This window comes from Lampetra planeri, chromosome 2, assembly GCF_965212315.1.
Source record: "Lampetra planeri chromosome 2, kcLamPlan1.2.h2, whole genome shotgun sequence".
Classification (NCBI taxonomy): domain Eukaryota; kingdom Metazoa; phylum Chordata; class Hyperoartia; order Petromyzontiformes; family Petromyzontidae; genus Lampetra; species Lampetra planeri.
The window spans coordinates 19,131,167-19,154,656 of record NC_136108.1 but is presented as its reverse complement, the minus strand read 5'-3'; the positions used below and the strand labels follow the sequence as shown (position 1 = coordinate 19,154,656).

Below are 23,490 nucleotides of genomic sequence, written 5' to 3'. Positions count from 1 at the left end.
CTCTGTGATTTGTATGTTACCTGTTTTCGTGCCATATGAAGGTCAATAAGATAACCTAAAATATAATGTCACTTTATTATAATACATTTTTTGCATTAAAATTGTAAAAGGTCCGCTTCAAACCGTAACAATTCTACGAAGCCATTCTTTTAACATTTTGGTGCTTTTCCCCTCATATCATTGCCTCATTGGCCATAACTTTGTGTATGCTCCCTCTGGTCTTAAAACTTTTCCCCGAGTTATCATGTGAAATATTACACTTGTCAATGCTACCTCAAAAGCGAGGTGAATATGAAATGTAAATGTAAAATTTAACATTTTAAAGCCCCGTTTCAACCTACTGCTGGATGACGAAAGTCTTGCTTGCTTTCAGCCGGTTTTCCAGAAGAGTTTTTGACAGGAACGTGGGAGGCATGAACGGGGTTTGCATTTTCGTGGACTCGAGAAACCATAATCAGCACCGGGCTGCTGTGGAATGATCAAACGATGTCTCGCATGGATGAGGTGACGACATAGAAGCAATGGAACACGCTGAGAGCAGCGTTAACATCATCAGCCATGATCAATCACTGCAAGGATGAAGGCCTCCTCAAGCCGTTACCATATCCTCATAGTCCACTGGTTTATTACAAAGAGTCTGCAAACATTTAAAACTGTAACCAGGAGAACGCTACTAAAAAAAATATTTAGCAAAAATGTAAAACCTTCCAAGTGTTCCGAAATGCCATTTTTTTTTAAAGTTCTAATCTCCAGTGCAGTGCAACTTCAAGGGGTACAGACAATGCAAGGAGAACGTGGCCACTCGAGTGGTGACGAGCGCGTTGAGAGCGGGTTGACGTGTCGCTAGAATCCCGGAGTTGCTGCTGTGTGCGCGACAAAGGCGGCCGAAATCTGTTCCGGAGTGAACCAAACGCTGCTGAATTTAGGCACTCCTCAGAAAGCCGTGCGCCCAATGGGGTGTGTAAAAAAGAAATAACTGGCATTATTACCCGTGACCTATATACTCCCACGGATGAAGGCTTGCACATTTTAATGTCACGACCAAACCAAAGGAGTTTTTGCAAAGTGTTTAATTAGAATGCAAAATGGAACGCATCTTGAACAATTGGCCCTCATGCCATATTCCTGCAGGATGACAACTTAATTCCGCATCCGATGATGTTCTTGACTTGACAACTAACCCTGGTAAATTGTAACATTTTATTACGACGGAAGATTATTAAACATATCAGGACCAGGCATGGCCGATGCGGTCACCCAATGCACGAATGACGCATCGAAGATTCGACGGCCACGAATTCCAAACGATCGACCCGCATCGTAAACAGCTGCTGTCTTCACGCCTTTAAAGGAGGGACGGCAAATTGAGCGGCCAACAAATAAAAACATTACATCTTTAATCTGCTGCGATGAATCCATAGGAAAGAAGATTAAGCACGCGTTGATTTGTTGCGCATTTTTATATCATCGTTTCAATACAAAAACATAGACTCCACAAAGGTTGTTCAAAACTGCTTCAATTTTTATTGAGAGTTGAGTTCACTGCAACTGCCATGTCTGATATGAAGAGAGTTTGTGAGAAAACAAATTAATGGGGGTCCAAACACAGTGCAACCTGGTTGTTGAATGCGAACTGACATGGGCCCGTTAACAGGACTGGCATGTGTACATTGCTCACACTCTCAGCAGCAGCAGCAGCAGGAGACTTGGGAATGATAGATAAATAAAAAAAAATGATTATTAGAGGTAAATCAACAGCAAGAAAGAATTAAACTAAAAACATCACGGATCCGTAAAAAAGCCGACAAATGAAGTCGCACCTGGGCAATAAGCAATGAGTAATGAGAGAACCACGACCCTTCTTGCACACACAGAGCCAAAGTAACAAAACAAAACAGCCCAGACAACTTCACCGTCAAAATAACGAACTACAAGAATATGGATTAGCTATGCAGAAAAAGAGGCAATTTTTTAAAAAGAAAAACACGTTTTTAAAAATAAACCAACCTTTTGTTAATTCCAACAAGTTTTGTGTTGAAATAAATGTCTACGACTACCAGTAGTTATGTTTGATAAAAATTGTCAATTTAATTGAAAAGAAAAAAAAACATGAAAGTGTGGAGGAAATGAAACACTGTCGGGTCCATTTCCACAATTCCACGTTCATGACGTCCGGAAGTGAAAAAGCAAAAACTCCACTGACCTCTTCACTCCTGCCCCACGTGTCATTGAGATTTTTTTTGTCCTGCGTTGCCATAAATTAAAACCACATTGTCCCCCCCCCCCCTTATCAGCTGTCGAAACAAATCTGTATATTAAAAATACTACATTGTATATACCGATATTACCAGGTGTATTACCCACTACAACTGCATTTAAGATATATTCAACCGGATATTATTATTTTTATCACGACAGCAATTAACACCGCACAAATCTGAAGAGGTAGATCCAGCATGAAGATGAGCTCTTGTGTAAAGGGGGGACCGTGGGAAAAGTTTCCCCATATTTGGATGCACCTTTTAGATCCCCTCTTCGGAATTCTCTACCGCCACGCGGCGCCTCGTGCGCCGGGAGAATGGACGAGCGGCCGCTGTGCCACGCGCAGAGGAAGGAGACGGCCGCTCCACATTCCACGCGGAGACGACGCACATGGATTGGGCTCTGTGTGTGCAACCAAGGGTGATGTTTGGGATGGGGGCGCGCGAGGAATTTTTTTTGTTTTATGCACACCGTTATTGTTTTCAGGGGAATAAAACCCTTTTTTCTCAACGTTCTGCGATCCCATAAAATCGAATTAAGATCGGGCGAATGCACCGCCAATAATTGATGCTTCCAATCCGTCCGGTGCTGTTGTCACCGCCGCCGCCACCGCCGTTCAGCCTTTTCGATGCCTCGACGATTTCGTCCACACCGTTGGTGAACGCAACGCTGCGTTTTAGGTGTTGGGCACTTGAGCGAAGGCCGTGATTCGAAGTCGGTTCAGTTGCAACCGAAATGTGCAAAACGCTTTCGTAGGGCAGGTAATTGTGAGCACGATTTGATGTTCAAGTTTGTGTTTCTACACCGTCGTTCACACGTGGACCGTTCAAGTTTCACCTACTCATTTTTTCTCCGAACACCGAGAAACTCGTGTCGAGTCTAAGAATAACGCGGCACTGTTGTGTATCGTCACGTGATATGATATTACCTCCTTGGAAGCAAACAAAATAAAACAACCCTGATATACTTTTACTGCCTGCTGGATAAACAGTATGGTGACAACAAGGAGCATAAGTCTTGAGTGACGCAGAGTGAACAGCTTCCAAAGGAGACGGAAATCGGGTTACAATCGATGCGCATTTCTAGCCACCCTAACCGACCTGCTCCTGTGCTTATCACAAACGTAGAACTTTCGCAGTGGCCGACGCCGCGAAACGGTGTCGCGATTGTGCGGAACATTAACATCGAGATCTGAGGGGCGGGTGTAGAGCGACAGATCGCGCCTGTAACTGGGCGCATGAGTCAAGTGCAGGGCTATCTGCTGCCCAAGGAATGCGCAACGTGGCCACCGAGAAGGCAGGATGAGCTTCCGGCCAGATCTGTCGTCAAACGCGCATCTTGGGCGCGGAAGGTTTCGCGCTGTCCCACCACCAATGCCCTAATGTGTCCCCCCTGTCATGTTGTGTGGCTGGAGGCCCCCCCCCCACTCCCCCCCCCAAGGCACGTGCTGGCATTAAGTCCTGCAGGGACGTATGGGATGCAATCAGGCAAAGGTGTGCACGTATATGCTGCTGGCATAGACACATGTAAAGAAGTACATTCCAACGGATAGTCATAATCTACCTCGAGAAACAAATTCATGTGCATATTGGACGAGAAAAAACATGTAGGTTAACCTTGAACGATCCTCACATATGCCTTGAAAACCAGAGGTTAAATAGATGGCAATAATATAGCAAAGTTAATTGCTACTTTTTTTGTCTATCACACGTCAAGAGGGTTTTTGCTGCCCTGGGATAGAACTGTGCAATCTGTGTGTTCAACTGCAGATTTGTATTGCTGTTGTGTGGTCTTAATGGGGGTACATTCAGTATCTGCCGTGGCAGTTTGATCAGAGATAAACCAGATTTTCTTTGAGATAGTGGCGGTGGTGAGATGTGGGGTTGGTGGACCAGGCAGATATGGACGCCGTGGTGGCGATATGTTTACTACCTTTTTCTCCGGGTCTTCCCTCCACATTTATAAACGTGAATTTAGAGTATTTGGCTGCTATACATTTCCACGTGATGAGCCAACTGAGTTGAGCTATCATTTGTGACCAGGTCGTGTCTGAAAAATATATAGCTCAGTGGGCCTTACTTGGTAAAATAAAAAATGGTTGAATTGTTTGAATAGATACGCAGCAATAACAGCGACTGTGCGATATTCTGTGGCAGGGCAAGGCTGAGGCAGGAACATTCGAACTGGACACGTCCAATTGTGGATCCTAAAATATGGACCCACTAATTTTTTTGGAGGGGAGCCGAATTGTTTAACTGAAATTAATTTACCAAAGGCTGTTCCAGCGACGGATGGATTGCATTTTTTTTGTTATGGTTACCAATCCACCAGAACAGTGAAATCAAGATGCAAATTTTCACCATCATTATCCATCAAATGTGCATAAAATTCCACTTGCAGATTGGTCCAAGCACATCCAGATTTCCCAGCATGCATAGCAGTTGCACAGCGGCAGGATGGCGCTGGGCAGCTCTCATCATCGCTGGAATATCAAACATCTTCACTCCCACCAATCTGTGTTCCCTTAAAGGTATCCCCATAGCATGCTGGGGCTCATCACAAATCATAGTTCATCCGCTCGTGTCGAAGCGACTACATTAGCACAAAACCATGATTCACCATTACAACACATTTTCTCTCCACGTGAGATGAGACAGTTGGTTTTCTGCTGCAGTTTATACCTGAGGTCATGCAGCAATGTATTTTGCTTAAAGAGAAAACATGCATGTAGAAAATCCACAAATCCTGATTACATTGTGAAATTGATTCAGATACACATCTGTAAAAGCAGCACGACAATTAGCCTGTTAAAGTGAGAGTATTTCTGACAGCTTTAAGGGAACACAGGCACCGTAACGTCAGACTGTGAAATATTATTTTCTCAGATCAGGGTGGCATCTTGCACAAAGGAAAGGATGTCCCTGTCGATGACCATCAATTCCGAAATGTAAACACTGCGATTACAATGGAACATTTACGCGTGACAGGGTGCCACCCTGTAAAAGCGAGAGATGTAACTGGACGATCCCCATTACCCAAACGCAGAAATAAATCGGGTCTCCGAGTTGCACGCAGGGAGGATTTAGTCTGCAGAGTAAGCGCAGCTCGTGCAGAAGAAGAAGAAAAAAAAACTCCTCGAGATACGTCTGGGTTTCGCGCTCTTACATCTCCTTGATTAGCGGAGCACGAAGCCTTAAAAGCTAAACAAATGCGCGCACGCAAGCCAGCAACGCAGGCTCCCGGTGCTGAGAAGACCTCCGAACTGACTGCAGGAGAAACAGGCGAACAAACGGAAGATCCTGGTGTCCTACTCATCGGCCTAGCAGCAGTGTCCGACGTTCGTATTCATAGCCGCCCGATACACACATCAAACAACTTCTTACATTGTGATACCTTTTTCTTTTTTACTTTTGTCACCGTTGTTGTAAAAAGGTCATATCTTTACTACGTTTTGACATAACTGGCATTGCTTTTTGGATGGCGTGTACATAGGCATGGCGTGTAGTCTTCATTATCGTCGTTGCAAAAACGTGTGAAGCCCAAAGGGGGGTGTGGTGGTGGTGGTGTCGTTACCTCAGTAGAAATGAGGCTCGACATTTCTGAAGCGTCACTTAAACGTTTTTCTTTTTTATCACAAACGCCCAGCTGTCGGTTCGGGAGTGGGAAAATGTACATCTCGGCAAGAAAACCAAACGGTAGTTTATCTCCCAAACCGACGGCCTCACAACCACATTTTACCCTTTTTTTTATTAAAAAAATAAAATGCTCAAGGCTTTCAATTTATAAAGCATACAAAACCATCCCAAAGGAACAAAAGGAACTCTGAGGTACTTAATGCCTGAGGTAGTTCTGTTAAAAAAAAGCACATGTGTCCGTGCCTTGGCCAGCACATTCATTGCTCCTCAGTTTGGGCTCACTTGTAGTGTCCCACTGCGTCTTATAAAAATAGTTAAGACCTAATAAAATGATTCCCATTGCCTAAGCAAGGACTTATGCCGTTGGTTTTAAATAGCCGGTTGTAAACACTAAGCAATGCCTGTTCAAAAAAAAAAAGCCAAATTTTTTTAACAAAAAATTTTCTAAATGGGTGGGGGGGGGAAGAGAAAAACAATACTTTGGTTACAGGGAAAGGGGAGGAAACAGGACCAGGCAAGAAATACAATCCTCCATAAAAGGCAGGTGATAAAACATAGTCCACATTTCATCGTCGTTGGTTTAAGACAATTGGTGGGAAGCAATTTTTTTCTTTAAAAATTGACGTTACAATACAAAACAACTGAAAACTTGATACGGATTTCTGCCTTTAACACTGGTGCTTAGCAGTTCCTCTCCCTGCTTGGGTGCCTAGCCCTCTCCCCATCCCTGTGGCGTCTGCTGGTGGACTGCCCAGGAGGTCGGGCGTGGTGAGGTGAGGTGGCGTGTGGTGGGGCTACTTCTGCCGGGACTGTCCTGGAAGGTCGGCCGGGGGTGGCTGCCGCTGCTGCTGCTGCCGATACTGCTGCAGGATCTCGCGGATCTTCCTCTGCGCCGTCTTCGGGGAGAAACGAGAGCGGGTCGGGGAAAGGAAGGACTTTGGTTACAACTAGGGTGGACGGAAGCTGTGCGGCGATGTGGGTGCACGAAGCAAACGCTTGAGGAATGGTCACGGAGGAATGAAATCGCGTGCCTGGAAGCACACAGGCTGTGCGGCAGTTGCTACTGGTAAGGTAATATAAAGGGGGAAATGAAGCATGTGGATCGAATTTGTGTGGAATTACATGGAAGACATGGGCATAATGTACAGCGCGGGTAGAAGCTCATTAACGCTTTTGGCAGAATCAACCTCGAAGCGGATTCAATTATGTGAAACCTCTCAAGGCAGACAAATTGGGGAAAAAAAGCTCTTCTGGTTATGTGGGATGTCTGACATACTGCAAGTAATTAAAGAATTCATTACTATAAAAGTTAAATTACATTCACGTGTAATTACCGTCTAACATTTAATCAACACGTGAAAATGTATCAAATATTTACAATTTAATAACGCTTAGAAACGGGTCCCTGCATAGTTTAACCCCCGAGTCACTCGCCGTCGCTGCGTAAGAAAGCGGTGAAACGCCGCGGTCAGTAGATGTGGAAGTCTGAAGAGGTTTTCTGCCGGCCTTGAAGGACTTGACTTCGCTTGTTTTGTAAAATGTGTAAGAACAATGCAGCCCTGGCGAGAGCAAGCGGAGGACCCAGGCATCGTAGGCCACGGGGTCGCCGAATTCCATGAAACAGGTAAGTCTACGGGTTTTAGAAATGCTGCAGTGTTGCGATCTGTCCACATGAATCGTGTTGCAACCAAATCAGAAAATACATTGAGATCCTTGGCTAATTCCTTAGTGATTATTTTACATGTGGGTGGGGGGGAATTGTAGTACCTGGATAACAACTAATTTTATCCAGTAACAATGCTCAAAGATCTATAACATGGTCCCGCAATCTCTCTGGCCATACTGTAGTCACCATCTGGTCACCTCAATGTCACCTCGTGGTCACCTCGTGGTCACCTCTCAGCCACCTTCACAGCCACCTTCACAGCCACCTTCGTAGCCATGCAGGGGTGGTGGGTGGCCCCAACACACGACATCTTGGCGATCCACCAGACTAAGTGCGGCTGACAAGGTGAGCAGCGCAAAGAGGCACCACACACAGCGGCAGCTGTACCTGACTGGCGAAGAAATGCCCGATGATTTTGACGACAACTTGGTCATCATCGTCAGGCGCCTGGTCCCGCGGCACGACCACCTCGGCACTCGTCAGGTTCTGCAGCTCGTTGACCTGGACGAGACGAGATGGGACGGGATGGGGGAGGGGTGCAGGGGGATGACCGATACCGCTTTCACACCTGATGACGGAGACTTGTGTTGCCTCCGAAACGTCGTGATTTTTATTTTATTTCTTATTAATTTTAATTTCATTTTTTACCTACGTGACTTTACCGAAAGAACTAAGAGTATGAATCCTTGCAGTCACGAAAGCTTCAAATCTAGAATTTCACACTGATCTCTATTCTTGCGCATGTATGTTGAATTTAATTCGCACCGTACGTAGCTAACCGTGCTAATCTAAGGTGTGGGGAAAGACAACAAACTGGTGAGTTGAGTGCTTTGTCACAAGCACCGCCTGGCTGGATGACATAAAGTCGGCTCATGTGCTGTGTATATGTGTAACGGGTTCCGCAGACACTTGTAGATGTAACTTCTTTATTACGATTCAACACTCCAACTCTCCAACAGTACTCCAACTCTCCAACAGTCCTGATACTCTGTTACAGCCTAGGTACACAGCCTAGCTACACAGCCTAGCTACACAGCCTAGATACTCTACTCTGGCTACGCTCCGGAACTCGCCCTCACAAGGTCGTAGAGTCGGGAGTTCCAGAGTCCCAGCGCTGGCTCTCACAGCATCCCAGGGTCTTCAGATGGCTGGTCGTGGGTCTTGGGTCTTGAGTTACAACTGGGCCCCGATCGTCCAGGGAGCTCTCCTTTTATGCCTGGTCCAACGAGGGGTGGGGCCAAAAGGCTTAAGCGCCTGGGAACCCAACACCTGGCACCCAGAGGCTTAAGCGTCTGGACCCCCTGGGAACCCAACGCCTGGCGCCCAGAGGCTTAAGCGTCTGGACCCCCTGGGAACCCAGCACCTGGCGCCCAGAGGCTTAAGCGTCTGGACTCGCCTGGGATCCCAGAGCCCTCAGCAGCCCCTCCCTTCTTATGTCACTACATTACCCCTCTCTACGTAGCCTCTAGCCGTCCCGGCTGTCAATAATTAGAAAGTTTAAATTAACGAAAGGGAGAGAGAGAAAAAAAAAATACGCGAGCCTCAACAGGAAAAGAAAAGAGAACAAGAAAGCAACCATAAATACCATAACCAACCTGTACAACTTTACACTATATACAAGCATCAATCAACAAAAAGGTGAAGCAATGACACGTGAACAAACGACCCGCGGCACACCTAGCCCTCCTCGGGATCCGCATAGAAAACGGGGAATTAACAACAACAAATATACAGATTCTGACGCGTTGGATGCACAACCACCGCATGGATGGCAGGGTTCCACACCATCCTGCCAGCCTCCCATCCGTCAGGTGGAGAGAAGGCGAAGACCAACATGTCTATCACCCCTCTACACACACTTATCCGGACGTCTGTCTACGTCCCGGGTCGAGAAGTCGTACTTCAGGGCCGACCCGTGTACTGGGCAAAGAAGTCGCACTTCAGGGCTGCTCCAGTATCTACATTTTAAAAAATATATATATAAAATTTACATGACACAAACAAAATAAATCTGCCTGCTCCTGCCCAGAAATGGTGGCCGCACGCGCGAACCGCATCTCCAAAAGGCATCCCGTGCTTGCGTCCCAGCAGCCCTCAATGAGGACCACCACCGACATTACATGTCAACCGTTAGCACCCCCCGCCTTTCCAACGTGGCGTCTCCATCCTAAAACCGCGCACGTCGGCCATATCGGGGGGGCTTCAACCCAGTCTCTCTCCAAGACTCGCATCGCAGCATATAGCTGTACCGACCGAGCTGAGACCCAATCTCTCTCCAAGACTCGCATCGCAGCATATAGCTGTACCGACCGAGCTGAGACCCAATCTCTCTCCAAGACTCGCATCGCAGCATATAGCTGTACCGACCGATGTGAGACGACCCATCGTTCACTCCCTGCACAACATGCACCCTAACAACTGAGGGATACAGTCCCAACGTAACGGGAAAACTACACCTGAACACCACGAATCTCCAGCCCACTGTTTCAACGCGCCTCGGAGTGTTTCAATCTCCGGGCCGTCAGGGCGAGCCTACTGCTCCAGACGCACCACGGAGGGTCTCAACCTCCGGGCCGTCAGGTCAAGCCGTCAGCGATTCCATGACGGGACCACACTCTCCGAGCCATGTGAGCGCACAGCCCACTAGGCTAGACATGCCACGGAGTGTTTCAATCTCCGGGCTGTCAGGTCAAGCCGTCAGCCATAGCATGACGGGACCACACTCTCCGAGCCATGTGAGCACACAGCCCACTAGGCTAGACATGCCACGGAGTGTCTCTATCTCTGGGCTGTCAGGTCAAGCCGTCAGCCATAGCATGACGGGACCACACTCTCTGAGCCATGTGAGCACACAGCCCACTAGGCTAGACATGCCACGGAGTGTCTCTATCTCCGGGCTGTCAGGTCAAGCCGTCAGCCATAGCATGACGGGACCACAAATCTCGTGTTAGACATGAAACACCCGCTGGGCCATTGTCACCATCTCAAGATAAATGCCCCATACAGTATATACATCGTTAACAATGACAGCACAAGCTATACATTAACAATCACGAACAAAGCTCAATACAAATCATGCATTGTTAACAATCACAAGCAAAGTTTCGCACACACATTGACAACACTCACGAGCGAAGCTCCACACAGTTTACCCAACAACAGTCACGACTCCCCGACGACAACGAAGAAAATGTCAACAAAAAAATCATTAATCCAGAGCGCGTAAATGTACGAAGTGTCATGGGCCTGGTCTCCCGACCTCCAACCTTTGGCCAGAGCAGCAAAGGCGGCGACCTGCGTGTCGGTCGATGTGCTGGCCCCGGCGCTGATTACAGTAAGAATGGCGCCCTCACTGTCCGGTCGCAGCGCTGATGACGCAAAATGCTAGGTTGAAGCCAGCTGTCGTCCGGCAGTGAAGGTCGCAGCACTGATGACGCGGCGTTGCTAGGTTGCAAACAGCTGTCACCCGGCGGTGAGGGACGCAGCGCTGATGACGCGGCGTCGTCGGGTTGGCCCACGCTGGGCCCGGAAGCGACGTCGCTCCCAGCGGTCATTGCTCCCCCGGCAGAAGTGACGACACACCCGGATGTATTTGCGGCGGGAACGGCTGCCATCTTTGTGTGGGAGCCGGCGGAATGGCGCGGCCGCTGCCCCGCCTCTCTCCCTCCTGTCTCCGCCTGTGAGCGACGCATGTCGTCCAGGATGGAGACGGTGGCGTGGAGCAGCTCAGTGAGGCGAAGCAGCGCCTCCTCCATCGCTGCTCCCGACGCTGGAGAGGGGACGGTCGGCGGAGCAGACAGCTGTTCAGCCGGCGGTGCAGCGTCGCTGTCGGCCGGTGTTGGCCGCCCCATCGCTGCTTGCTCCTCTTCATCGCCGTCAGGACTGAAGGTACGTGGCTTACTTCTTGTCTCCATAGCCACTTCTGACGCCAAAGGTAACGGGTTCCGCAGACACTTGTAGATGTAACTTCTTTATTACGATTCAACACTCCAACTCTCCAACAGTACTCCAACTCTCCAACAGTCCTGATACTCTGTTACAGCCTAGGTACACAGCCTAGCTACACAGCCTAGATACTCTACTCTGGCTACGCTCCGGAACTCGCCCTCACAAGGTCGTAGAGTCGGGAGTTCCAGAGTCCCAGCGCTGGCTCTCACAGCATCCCAGGGTCTTCAGATGGCTGGTCGTGGGTCTTGGGTCTTGAGTTACAACTGGGCCCCGATCGTCCAGGGAGCTCTCCTTTAATGCCTGGTCCAACGAGGGGTGGGGCCAAAAGGCTTAAGCGCCTGGGAACCCAACACCTGGCACCCAGAGGCTTAAGCGTCTGGACCCCCTGGGAACCCAACGCCTGGCGCCCAGAGGCTTAAGCGTCTGGACCCCCTGGGAACCCAGCACCTGGCGCCCAGAGGCTTAAGCGTCTGGACTCGCCTGGGATCCCAGAGCCCTCAGCAGCCCCTCCCTTCTTATGTCACTACATATGTGCCAGAGGTGCCATCATAGTGTTAGTTTATTAGAGGGCATTACATTCGGTTGTTTTTCTGGCCACGGCTAATGATGGCAATATGGTTCAGGAGCTAAACGTCGAGTTCTGTTGCTGGCCAAGTCAAGAGGGCTTCAGGAGAGCGGAGTTGGTGCAGTTTTTGCTGTTCCTCCTCTGTTGAAGGAGCGCAGGCTGCAGTGGTTTACCGCATGGTCCGTAGTTTAGGTTGTATGGCCACAATTGCACTTCTGTGACGTGTCTTTTAATTTTCCATTCACGAAGGAGCTATGCGCATCAGCGTGTTGACGTTCTGATGCAGTTGACGATCACACCTGTTTAATTCCACCGATATCAGACGAGTCCAATGGGCAGCAAAAGTGGTATCCAAAAACTGGGGACATTCTAAATAAAAATGACCTTGTACACGCAAAGTGATTATGACAGCAATTCCATATGTCAACTGGACCAAACACTGCACTTTGAAATAAATTGCATTTACATTTTAGTGTGGAGGCAGCCTTAGCAGTTGGTGTGGTGGGCTTGCCATGAGGACAGTTTGAATGGAACAAGTGACGATTCAATTCCTAGAGCCTTCTGGAAAAGTTTCGGAGCAAATTTCCCCAAGGACATAGTCACCTACAAATGTGTACGAAAGAACATTTACAACGAGAGCTCAATATTCCAAATCAGTCTCCAAGTAAATTGTAAAAATAAACCTTTTCTCCCGTTACGAGTTGACTGAAAGTTGCAGGGTGGGTGACCCGTTGACCGTTGGAATCTTGGAAAGCGCAAGCGGTTAGCGCAAATTTGATGTAGAGAGGCGTAGCGCTGCTGTTTTTAAAGACATTGTATTCGCCGCAGAGAACTGCAGCGACACGACCACACTCTATTACAGCTGGTGACAAACTGTGCCACACGCCCTCCCGCATGGCCTTGTGGGAGTCTCGGTAGCGATGGAGTATTTTTTTTCCCTTTGCGGTTCCTTTTGATGATGAATACGTACATCATCGGAGCGGAATGGGAAGAAAAACCGACAACCCACAGGCAACTGTGCCGAGGCAACACTTATACACACATTCCCATCTAAAGAGATATCAATTGACTCTCATGTGCGTATTAAGATAATTAACAAACGAATTAATAGAAAAATGCAAAACACAGAAAGGCAAAATGCCTCAAAACAGTTAACACTATTGTATCATGTGTTCGTACAGACTGCAAGAGTTAATAGAATAACGCCTGGCTTGTTTGCAGTGAGAAAAGGTTGCAAGGATGAGAAGCTGCAGGACAGACTGCAGAACCATGATGAACCGGAACGCGATAAAAAAAAACCCAACAGTGCATCACAACCTTAACAATGTTATTATAATTTTGACTTAAAACTTTCGTGACTGCAGGGATTAATATTCTATGGTTCTTTCGGTAAAGTCACGTAGATAGAAAAAATAACAATAAAGTAATACAAATTAAAATAAAGTGAATAAAAAATAATACAAGAATTAACAATAAAATAATAAAATTTTAAATAAAGTGAATAAAAATAATACAAATATTAACAATAAAATAATAAAAATTAAAATAAAGCGAAAAAAAGTAATACAAATATTAACAATAATAAAAATAAAGTGAATAAAACATTATAAAAATATTTTTTATTCACTTTATTTTCATTTTTATTATTTTATTGTTATAATTTGTTCTATCTACGTGACTTTATCGAAAGAACCATAGAATATGAAAATGTTATTATAGCATGCAAAAGTGCTTGTGAGAACGGTCCTGAAATAACAGAGCATTACGACTACAAGAATGTGTTCCACGTGTTAAGTGGAAGTGCTTGTCTTCTCAACATCACTTTGTATTATCTTTTCATAAAAGCAGCCAAAGTGATGAAATTCTGAGAGAAAAAAATCCACACGTGGCTAGTGAACCTCAGCCACACTACAGGACTGGTTTTTATATATAGTTATTAGATACTGGCGTACATTTGATGTGTGTGCCTATGTGTTTGTCTCTCTCTGTGTGTCTCTGTGTAATTTCTCTCTGCTTGTGTGTCCTGTTTGTGTGTCTCCGGTTCTGTGTTTAATCTCTCTCTTACTGGTAGGAACCTCCTGGTTGCACCAGCCCACAGGGGATTATTGTGTCCGTCCGTCGTGCAGGGAGGGGCTGGATGGGGAGGGGAGGGTGGGGCTGGGTGGGTGGGTGGGGAGGGGCTGGGTGGGGAGAGGTTGGTCACCCCGTGGTGCCCTTATAAAATTCAACGTTTAACCTACTCACGCCGGCTTGTGCCCGCCCTCACAGTCGGCCATATTTGCGGAATACACCATGGCGCCATTGACCCTGGCCATTGACCGAGCAACCCAACGTTCCTACCAGCTCCCTCCGCAGGAATGTGTTAAATTTAGCAATCTTTGGAAGAACGTAATCAACCAGGTAGGGTGTTGACTGTTATGTTAGCCGACTCTCTGTGTTGTATTGCATTATATTTCTAAGTTAACTAGATTTTGTTTCCTCTTTCGTTTGTACCTGATGATGATTGCTTGTGTTGCAATCGAAACGTCGTATGCTAGTATTTAATTTATTATTTTCTCTTTCTATGTGACTTTACCGAACGAACCAAAGAGTAATTCCTGCAGTTACGAAAGCGCTAAATCTAGTATGAATATATGCATTAGACGTATAAGTTTTAGTTTTTTGTGAATATTTATTGGTACATTCTGTTTTCAGAATAAACTCCATTTTCTGATATGGTGACAAGACAAGTCCACCCATTTACCCAACTTCACACCAATTAGATTTTTATCTCTGGAGTTTTTTTTTTAAGTAAAGTCTACACTAGCAAACCAAGGGATCATGAAACTTAAACATAATATTGTTGATGCTGTGTCATCATCCATCTCTACAGCTGTGTTGGAAAATGTTTTCTCGGAGGCTGAATGCTGAATTATATTGATTAGATATTCGAGAAAATCGAATCAATGCCATAACAAAAACTTATAAGTCTATCACATGTATTCATATACATTTTACGTCAGTATCTTGAAGAACAATAAAACCATTCAACGTTCTTTTTTGGGACACCCTGTATCTATTCATCTGCGAGTGTGTCAGCATGACCGGCGCGGCCTGCTCAGCGGTGTTGTAATCGTACCGTTCGCCCTCCCTTGCCGATGACCCTGCCGGCAGCGGCCGATGGGACCTTGATGTGGGCCTCCAGCTTCACTTCTTCCTTGGGGTTGTAGAAATTCTCTTCTTTTAATTTCCCATAAATTCTGCCCTGGGCCTGGAGATGCACACAGCCAACAACGAGCGCACGGGTGACACGCCGTCCAGGATGCTGCGAAGCTTGCCATATCCTTCGTCACATTTTTGCACGGCGATGTGGAGATCGGAGTTCGACTGTTACCCAGAGATCAGTGGTGTAAATTAGCACAAACCACCGTTTTGAACGTTGGGTGGGTGTTGGCTTTAGAGCGGTGGATCAAAATGCGATTAACTCTGATCCTGAACCCCACAATCAGTGCCCACACAATGTCCTCCCCTCACCGAATAACACGGTACCATTTATAAGCAATAGCCTTGTGTATAATTATAATACATGGAGCAGGTGATTGCTATTGCAACGTACCATGAATGTAATTATCTCTCGAGTTCTTGGTGTTATGGTGAAAAACGCACATTAAATATGAAAAAAACTTAATCATATTTAGTAAAAATTTCCTTTTTTTATTATCATTTCAATGCCGAAGTAATGGGCATGTCCACCAGGGGTTACTCTCACCTTGAACTGTGCTTCAGCAGGGCCAGTAATGGTGACCATTCTCTCCTTGGCGTCAGGCGTTTCAGGAGGCGCAATCTGCGGAGAAGACGGGGGCCACACACGGCGCAAGTCGCAACAGTGCAGCCCGGCGCGCATCTTTCGTGACGGAGAAGTGTCCATTGGGCAAGAAACATGAAGGAGCAGAAACAAGCTTTCCTGCGTGCCAGATACCGCCAAAGTACATGGCTCAGCATCAACACCATTCACACATTAATTGTAGATTTGAAGCTTTCGTGACTGCAAGGATTCGTACTCTTAGGTTTTTTCGGTAAAGTCACGTAGGTAGAAAATAAAATTAATAAAAGTATTAATAGGAATAAAATAAAATAAGTAAAAAAAATTTTTATTATAAAATAAAATTACATTTTACTCTTAGGTTTTTTCGGTAAAGTCACTTAGGTAAAAAATAAAATTAAAATTAATAAAAGTATTAATAGAAATAAAATAAAATGTAATTTTCTATTAAAAGTATTAATAGAAATAAAATAAAATTACATTTTATTTTATTTCTATTAATACTTTTATTAATTTTAATTTTATTTTTTACCTAAGTGACTTTACCGAAAAAACCTAAGAGTACGAGTACCATTCACACAACTGGGCGGTGGCACGGCTCAGCGGCGGGGCGTTTTCGCCACTCGACACGGAGGTTTGCCGCTCGGGGGCTCCAGCGGCCGGTCTGGTTAACGCTGCAGTGTGCGTACCGAGCATGAAACATACACCCCCCTAGCCTGCTTCACAGCGGACGTTCAAGCGTCCCGTGATGTCATTCGCAACAGGGGCCGCCGTTGTGTGCCAAATCTCACGGTTCAAGTTTGCCCGATTTCTTTTCACACGCTTTTATTTAACTCACTCTGTCTGTTGTATCCTCAACTCTGTCTGTTGTCGTATCCTCAAATCTTGTAACTCAATTTTAACCCACTTCCCAATGTGGTATCGACTGTAGACTTGGTATACGTATGTCATACTGATGACAATACTATATTCTATCATTAAAAATAACATATATATTTTTTTAAGCAATCTTTTTGTATCTTATGTTTCGGCTTGGGTCTAATTGTCCACGCTCAACTCACGTTGGCTGTAAATCACAACGGCCCCTTACGTTATGGCAAGCTTCGGGGCCACTTCTTGGAGTCGTGGCGTTCTTCCATTACTAGTACGGTACATTTTATTAAAGCGTGTTTAAAAAAAAGTATTTTCAAATATTACTTATTTTTTAAATGACACCGCAAAGAACTCAATTGGAATCTGCAGAGCAACCGTCGCTCCCCCCGACTGCGAAAACTTGGCAGGACCCATATACCTGTCAACCCCTTATCAGTGCCCTACCTTATTACAGACAAATTCAGCCTGTGTAGGCTATATGAAAGATCTTTGTCTTTGTCATCTACCTTACTCTTGCATGTGCCCTCATATGTAATGTACATAAAATCACCCACATCAAACTCCACTGACCTCTGCTACTTGTTAAAAGCATGAAGTAAACATGATTAAATACTTTAAACGTTTTAGCTGGGGCCTAAAACCAACACAAAACATTTCTAGAACAAACTGTATTTACCGATTTTTTTACAATTGTTTACAAATAAAAGAAACATTAATAAGTTTAATTGTTTGACGTTTTCATATTGAGCCCGTGACTTTACGACAATCTGTTACTTTGGAGAAAATTGCCGATTTTTTTTGGGATAAAACTAAATATATTTAACTGGGAAACATCTTGCGTCTATCAAAATTACAATCGTGATTACACGGATGTATGAAATCAATCTATATGCATGGCTGATCCGTCATCAATTGCTCAAGATCCTGTGACTAATACTCGTGTAAGTCTGCCAACCGGGTAAATAAAGCTCACTGCTAAAACTGTATTAGAATAAGGCATATGACTAAGCCACATGAATCACCGGAGACACGAAATAAACATATGCTACTCCATGCAAAATGTGCATTTTATACGCATACTTGAAGTGCACATGAATCACAACACAGTTATGTACTTTAATGTTTTCCATACAACTTTGCTCAGTGTAATTATCATTTAATGCGGTGTTCAAATAAACAGGAAGTGGCAAAAACATGTGTCCATGGGGTTAGATGGGTTTTCAAATCAAGTAATTTTTCATGGGAAAATTATATCTAAAAATATATATATATTATTCTTCTCTTGTGTAGACTATCCTGACTGAAACTATCTTCTCTGTAACATTCTGTAATATACTCAAACTGTTGCCATTAGTGTTTTTTTCGAACCACTATATCATATCTCAATTTCCATCGTCTTAAAGTAAAGTCTACCAATCGGAATATACAACATTACAACTGCATTGTCAAGATCAAGATGTCATCGTGGCCAAAGCCATTTGTCATCATGCCACCGCACCTTGCTTTCTACCCTGCGCTAGATACCACAGCTGCTGCATAGTAGCCACGTGACCTCCTAGATCCACTCTCACAGTCTCCCTCCATCTAGCCCGAGCTATCCCCTCCCCTCCTCCTCCCTTGGTCTTCCGGCGAGGTTATCCATGCAATCCACAAAATAAATTAGCAGACGATGTGCCTCTCTTTCACATATCCATAGCTCCTCACACACACGATAAGTATTTCTTACACAACCCATTAGCCGCACAATCTACAATCATTTCGACAATGGAGGTATTCTAAAAACCACCAAGCCATTCACACACACACGTGCTCGCGTGCACAAATGTACCTTGATGGAGGCTCCTGCAAATCTTGAGATCTGCTTAATGTTCTGGCCCTTTTTGCCAATGATGGCACCGACCGACTGCGTAGGGATGAACAGGAAGACCGTCTCCTGCTCCGTCTGCTGCTCTCACACACACACACACGCGTGCATGCAGCACAAACACACGGGGTGGAGGGTGGGCAAGCGCACAGACAAGCATGTACGCGCACACGCGCGACACGGCAGGGCAGCGGGTCGCATGGAATCCGCGGCGGTGCTTCGCTGTGGACGCAGCCACCAACGTGCACGACGCTTTGGGGGTCGGTGACAAAACCATGCAGAGGGTCGAGCCGTGGTTACCAGGCAAAGCTTCGAAAGGGGGCAAAGGGAGCGCGCAGAGCTGTGGACATCGCCAATTTAATCTGTTGATTGAACGAACGTAGGATGTGACTGCACCGTAAAAATCTTCCCAAGCCGGACTGAAGTAAGCTAGAATTCAGTGCAAGCTGCCCGAAATAAAGAACTAAACTGAGAAATAAAGAGGATACAAAACTCCGGCAAGAACATTGTTTGCGCATTATAATTACACCGAGTCGTGTAAAAACCCGGTGAGCATGGCACTTGGAAGCCATGCTCATCTACATTCGCTGTGAATGGTCTCATTATTTCACATTTCTTTCACGTTAATCTTACAAATAATATATATTCGTCAAGCACGTCAAAATACCTCTGCAGCTGTCCACGTCCAATGAATGTTAGCATTCCAATTCTGATTCATGGTGGTGATAACGTAACAGGTTAATTATACAGTAGTAATTTCCGTGTTATTAAAATTCTAAATATTTCACTGTCAATAGTTAATTATCATCGAGCATTAATTACATGTCTTAAGTTGTAGATACACATGCATTTTATTAATATGCACATTGGTTTTTATCACCATTTCATTATTTTCAGTAGACCAGACATCGCTCATAACCAGAAAAGTTGTACCAAATTGGTCTGACTTTGAGAGGTTTTACTCTTACTTTACATTTCCAAAGCAATAAGGTTATTTACAATTGCAGAAGCACTCTATAAAGTCGAACCTCCCAGTGTTAACTTTCCACCATGCGAATTGTTGAGCATCAGACGAATCCAGACCGGGCATTGCCGATGCGGTCACCTGATGCACAAATGGGCGCATCAAAGATTCGGCGGTCTGTGAGTGCTCGGCCACGATTCCCGAAACCATCGACGGCGTCGTAAACAATCCGCTGCTGCTGCTGCGGTATTCACTCCTTTATAGGAGGAACCGACGAGATCCACTCTGCTTCTGAACAAAGTATTGAGCGGATAACCAATCTAACATGGTATCTTTAATCTGCTGTTATTAATCCATACTAAAGAAGCAAAAGAAGCACTCTAAGAAGCAGAAGCATCGCACAGAGGTGAGAACCTGTGTTAATGTTGGCTCGGCAACATGAGCGCACACACACACACAACAACGACGATCAAGCACGAAGAGTACTAGAAGCAATTTTCTAAATACGAATCACAAATTAATATTTGTGCTGCAAGCAGGTTAGGGCAACGCACGGACACACAAAAGCACGTGGGAAGCTGCTACATGGAATATGCAACAGCCAATTCCTGCCCTTTGATGAAACAGAAAAAAGGGGGCTCAGATAGCAATAGATGATGCCCATTTAATTTTTTTTGACCAAGTCTCCAAGAGCTAAAACGTCACATTTCATGGTCTCAAGTAACATATACTTAAATGGCTATCGTATGCTGCAACTAAAACAAAAACATTTTTATGATGGTAATGTGTTGTGTTCCCCTTTGGATAATTACTGAATAAAATAAAATAAATAAATCTAAACTCAAGGCATCCTTTGAGATCTCTGCTCGTTTTTTCACACAAAGATGTGGCTATAACCTGTCATCTCATAGTTATCTATTTTAAATGCCTTCACTAGCTTCAGACTCTTCCATGACTATTTTGGCAACAGAGTACTTTTGCGCTGTATCTGGATAAGAAGAGGAAATGCTGAACACCAGTGAGGAGGCGCCAGGACTGTGGGACTATAGTGCTACGGCAGGAGCTCCCCCCCCTCTAGCTGCACTTACAGCTGCGGGCTGGGCCACTGCCGGCGTGACAGCAGACGTGCCGTACGCACCACCCACAAACGACGGGTGACTCTGAATCAGACACAGAGACAGGGACGGTGACGAGGGCTGGTGGACGGGGGGGGGGGGGGGTCGTGGGTGGGGGGGGACGACGACTCACGAAACCCACAGAGAAAGCGACGGCTGTACAAAAAGTCGTGGACAGCAGGAGAAAAATACGGCGTGTGTGTGTGTGCGCGCGTGCGTGTGCTGCAGCGGTCGTCAGCGTGCTGCGCAACGGATCCCGCTCATGGCCAACACCAGTGACGATTATCCAAACCGATCCTGGGCCTCCCCTAGGTCGACTCAGCCTCAAATGAGTAGCTGGTGCGGTGTGTAACATTGCTAATAAGAAGACAAAGGCGGCCGGGCATGGTGTTGCCCACTCTCGGTGTGTCGTACCTGCCTTTATAATATCTGCTAGCTAACAGCACTTGCCCCAACAGTTTGTCGAAGGCTATACAGGGGGGGATTTTTGTCTTTGTTAGCAGTAGCACAGCCGAGAGGTTTCATCTCTGTGTCGCGTTAGCACCAAGAGAAGACATTGGAAGACTGCTCCACACCAATAGCTAGTGCCGCTGTAAACAGCCGTATTAGAAAACTCACAAAACAACATAAAATAAGACATTTAAAAAAGAAAATTAAACGAGAAAAAATTATATAAATCATTCGACTCGACACGTTCTTGAAAATGGCTTTACGCCGTGCAGGGAAACATACATTTCAGTGAAAACATGCAAACAAATTTGATTCAGGTGCTCGATGGAAAGCTAAAAGAGAGGAAGTGGGGAAGGGCAGAGTTCTTACCGCAAACGGCATGTAGGGGGTGTTCATGGCACGTGGCACTGATGAGGCCGGCATTCCGGGCATAGATGGGGGGAAAAGCCCCACTGCGTTCAAGTTCAGCCCTGGGATCAGGTTTCCCTGTTGCTGAAACGGCACAAAAACACAACCATGGCGAGATAAAAAAAATGGCGAAGCAATTTACAACAAAGCCAACTCGCAACATCTCCCTGCATCAACAAGTGTGGGGTAGCAGCACTCCTATCTCTCTCTCTCACAGCCCTGAGCCGGTGTGGGAAACTCCACAATTCCCTTTGAGGGTGCCAGTCTCCCAACGGACCAAGCACTGATAACGTCCTACAAAGCGGTACCATTTTATCGTATCCAAAAAGATGATCGGTTGAGTTTGCTACCGCTTTAACCCTGACCAACATTTGAAGCCAACAAATCTTTATATGGTGACCTGAGCACTACAACAGTGCAACCTCTTCTTGGTTCTTTCGGTAAAGTCACGTAGAAGGAAAATAATAAAATAATAAAAATTAAACATAGTAAAATCAAATTCTCACGACGTTTTGGCCACAACGCAAGCAGCCGTCCTCAGGTGAAGAACAGGTCTGTCGAGAAGACATTCAGACTCTGTCTTCTCGACAGACCTGTTCTTCACCCGAGGACGGCTGCTTGCGTTGTGGCCGAAACGTCGTGAGAATTAGATTTTATAATGTGTAATTTTTATTATTTTATTATTTCCCTTCTACGTGACTTTACCGAAAGAACCAAGACTATAGTGCCAACCTCAGGAAGAAGTTTGAAAAATATATTGTAATACTAAGATAACAAATCTGGGTTGTGTTTTCTTGGCATCACTAAGAGCGGTAAGATGGCTCAACGTTCTCTTGAATTGTACCATCTTACTTAAAAAATAAACACGATGATGACGGCGACATGAAATATACTTATTGGCATCTGGCACACATTAAAACATTAAAGGAGTGACAATGTTCTAAAGAAAAGAAGATCACATGTGGGAGCACAGCCACATGTGGTAGTACTGTTATTGTGATAGTAAATTGATGTAGCAGCTGTAATTGCAATCATTATCACTGTCGTAAATTACAACCGGAGGGTCCCCCCCCCCCCCGTGTGATTGTACCGAGTTCCCATATCAGTTAGATGCCTTCACCAACCCACACTGACCAGCGTCGTGAAGTGAGGTCAAACAACAACGCTGCAATTCACGGATGTTACGCTTAAACCACGGTCACCAGCAGCTCTGCTTCCATCAGCTGTGACACACTGACTGGGTAGGTGAAGAAGCAGGGCCAGTGGGATATGGACAGGGTGCCTTTAGGATTTGTACGTAGCGAAATAGGAACAACTAAGCAGGTGTGTGACAAAAGCCGGAGTGCCAAAGCTGCAGAGTAAAGTAAATTTTATATATTAGAGATAGCAGTCCTTGCGATGAGACCCAGAGAGAGAGTGAGACACAGCAACACGAGATGGCCATGAGTGAAGACAGAGAGACCGTATGTCCGAGTAGAAGCGATGATAAAGCCGGAGACAAGAGGTGTGTAAGAAGAGATGTGGCCAAGACGGGCACGATGACTTAAGAGATGTTCTTGGTTCTTTCGGTAAAGTCACGTAGAATGGAAATAATAAAATAATAAAAATAAAACATAATAAAATAATTCTCACGACGTTTCTATGTTTTATTTATGTATTATGTTTTATGTTTATTATTTTATTATTTCCATTCTACGTGACTTTACCGAAAGATTTTTCGATTTAATGCTTTCGTGATTGCAGGGATTCATCTTCTTGGTTCTTTCGGTAAAGTCACGTAGAATGGAAATAATAAAATAATAAAAATAAAACAATAAAATAATTCTCACGACGTTGCGGCCACAACGCAAGCAGCCGTCCTCAGACTCTGTCTGCTCAACAGACCTGCTCTCCACCTGAGGACAGGCTGCTTGCGTTGTGGCCGAAACGTCGTGAGAA

At 45.4% G+C, this 23,490-nt stretch overlaps 1 protein-coding gene across 2 annotated transcripts in view; it reads right to left on the bottom strand.

The window, feature by feature from the left end:
* Positions 1-1,501: 1,501 nt before the first annotated feature.
* The window catches only part of LOC144729406 (insulin-like growth factor 2 mRNA-binding protein 3-B), a 99,342-nt gene continuing 77,353 nt past the window's right edge, over positions 1,502-23,490 (bottom strand). Inside the window, exons 10-16 of one of the 2 annotated variants that reach the window (XM_078609675.1) lie at positions 21,514-21,636; positions 20,668-20,739; positions 18,580-18,696; positions 15,825-15,899; positions 15,195-15,326; positions 7,951-8,064; positions 1,502-6,793 (exon numbers count right to left, since the gene is read on the bottom strand). In XM_078609675.1, the coding sequence (XP_078465801.1) occupies positions 6,692-6,793; positions 7,951-8,064; positions 15,195-15,326; positions 15,825-15,899; positions 18,580-18,696; positions 20,668-20,739; positions 21,514-21,636 (735 nt within the window). In that variant the 3' untranslated portion in view covers positions 1,502-6,691. The remainder of the gene's footprint in view (positions 6,794-7,950; positions 8,065-15,194; positions 15,327-15,824; positions 15,900-18,579; positions 18,697-20,667; positions 20,740-21,513; positions 21,637-23,490) is intronic. The other variant, XM_078609682.1, reaches the window with a different exon arrangement.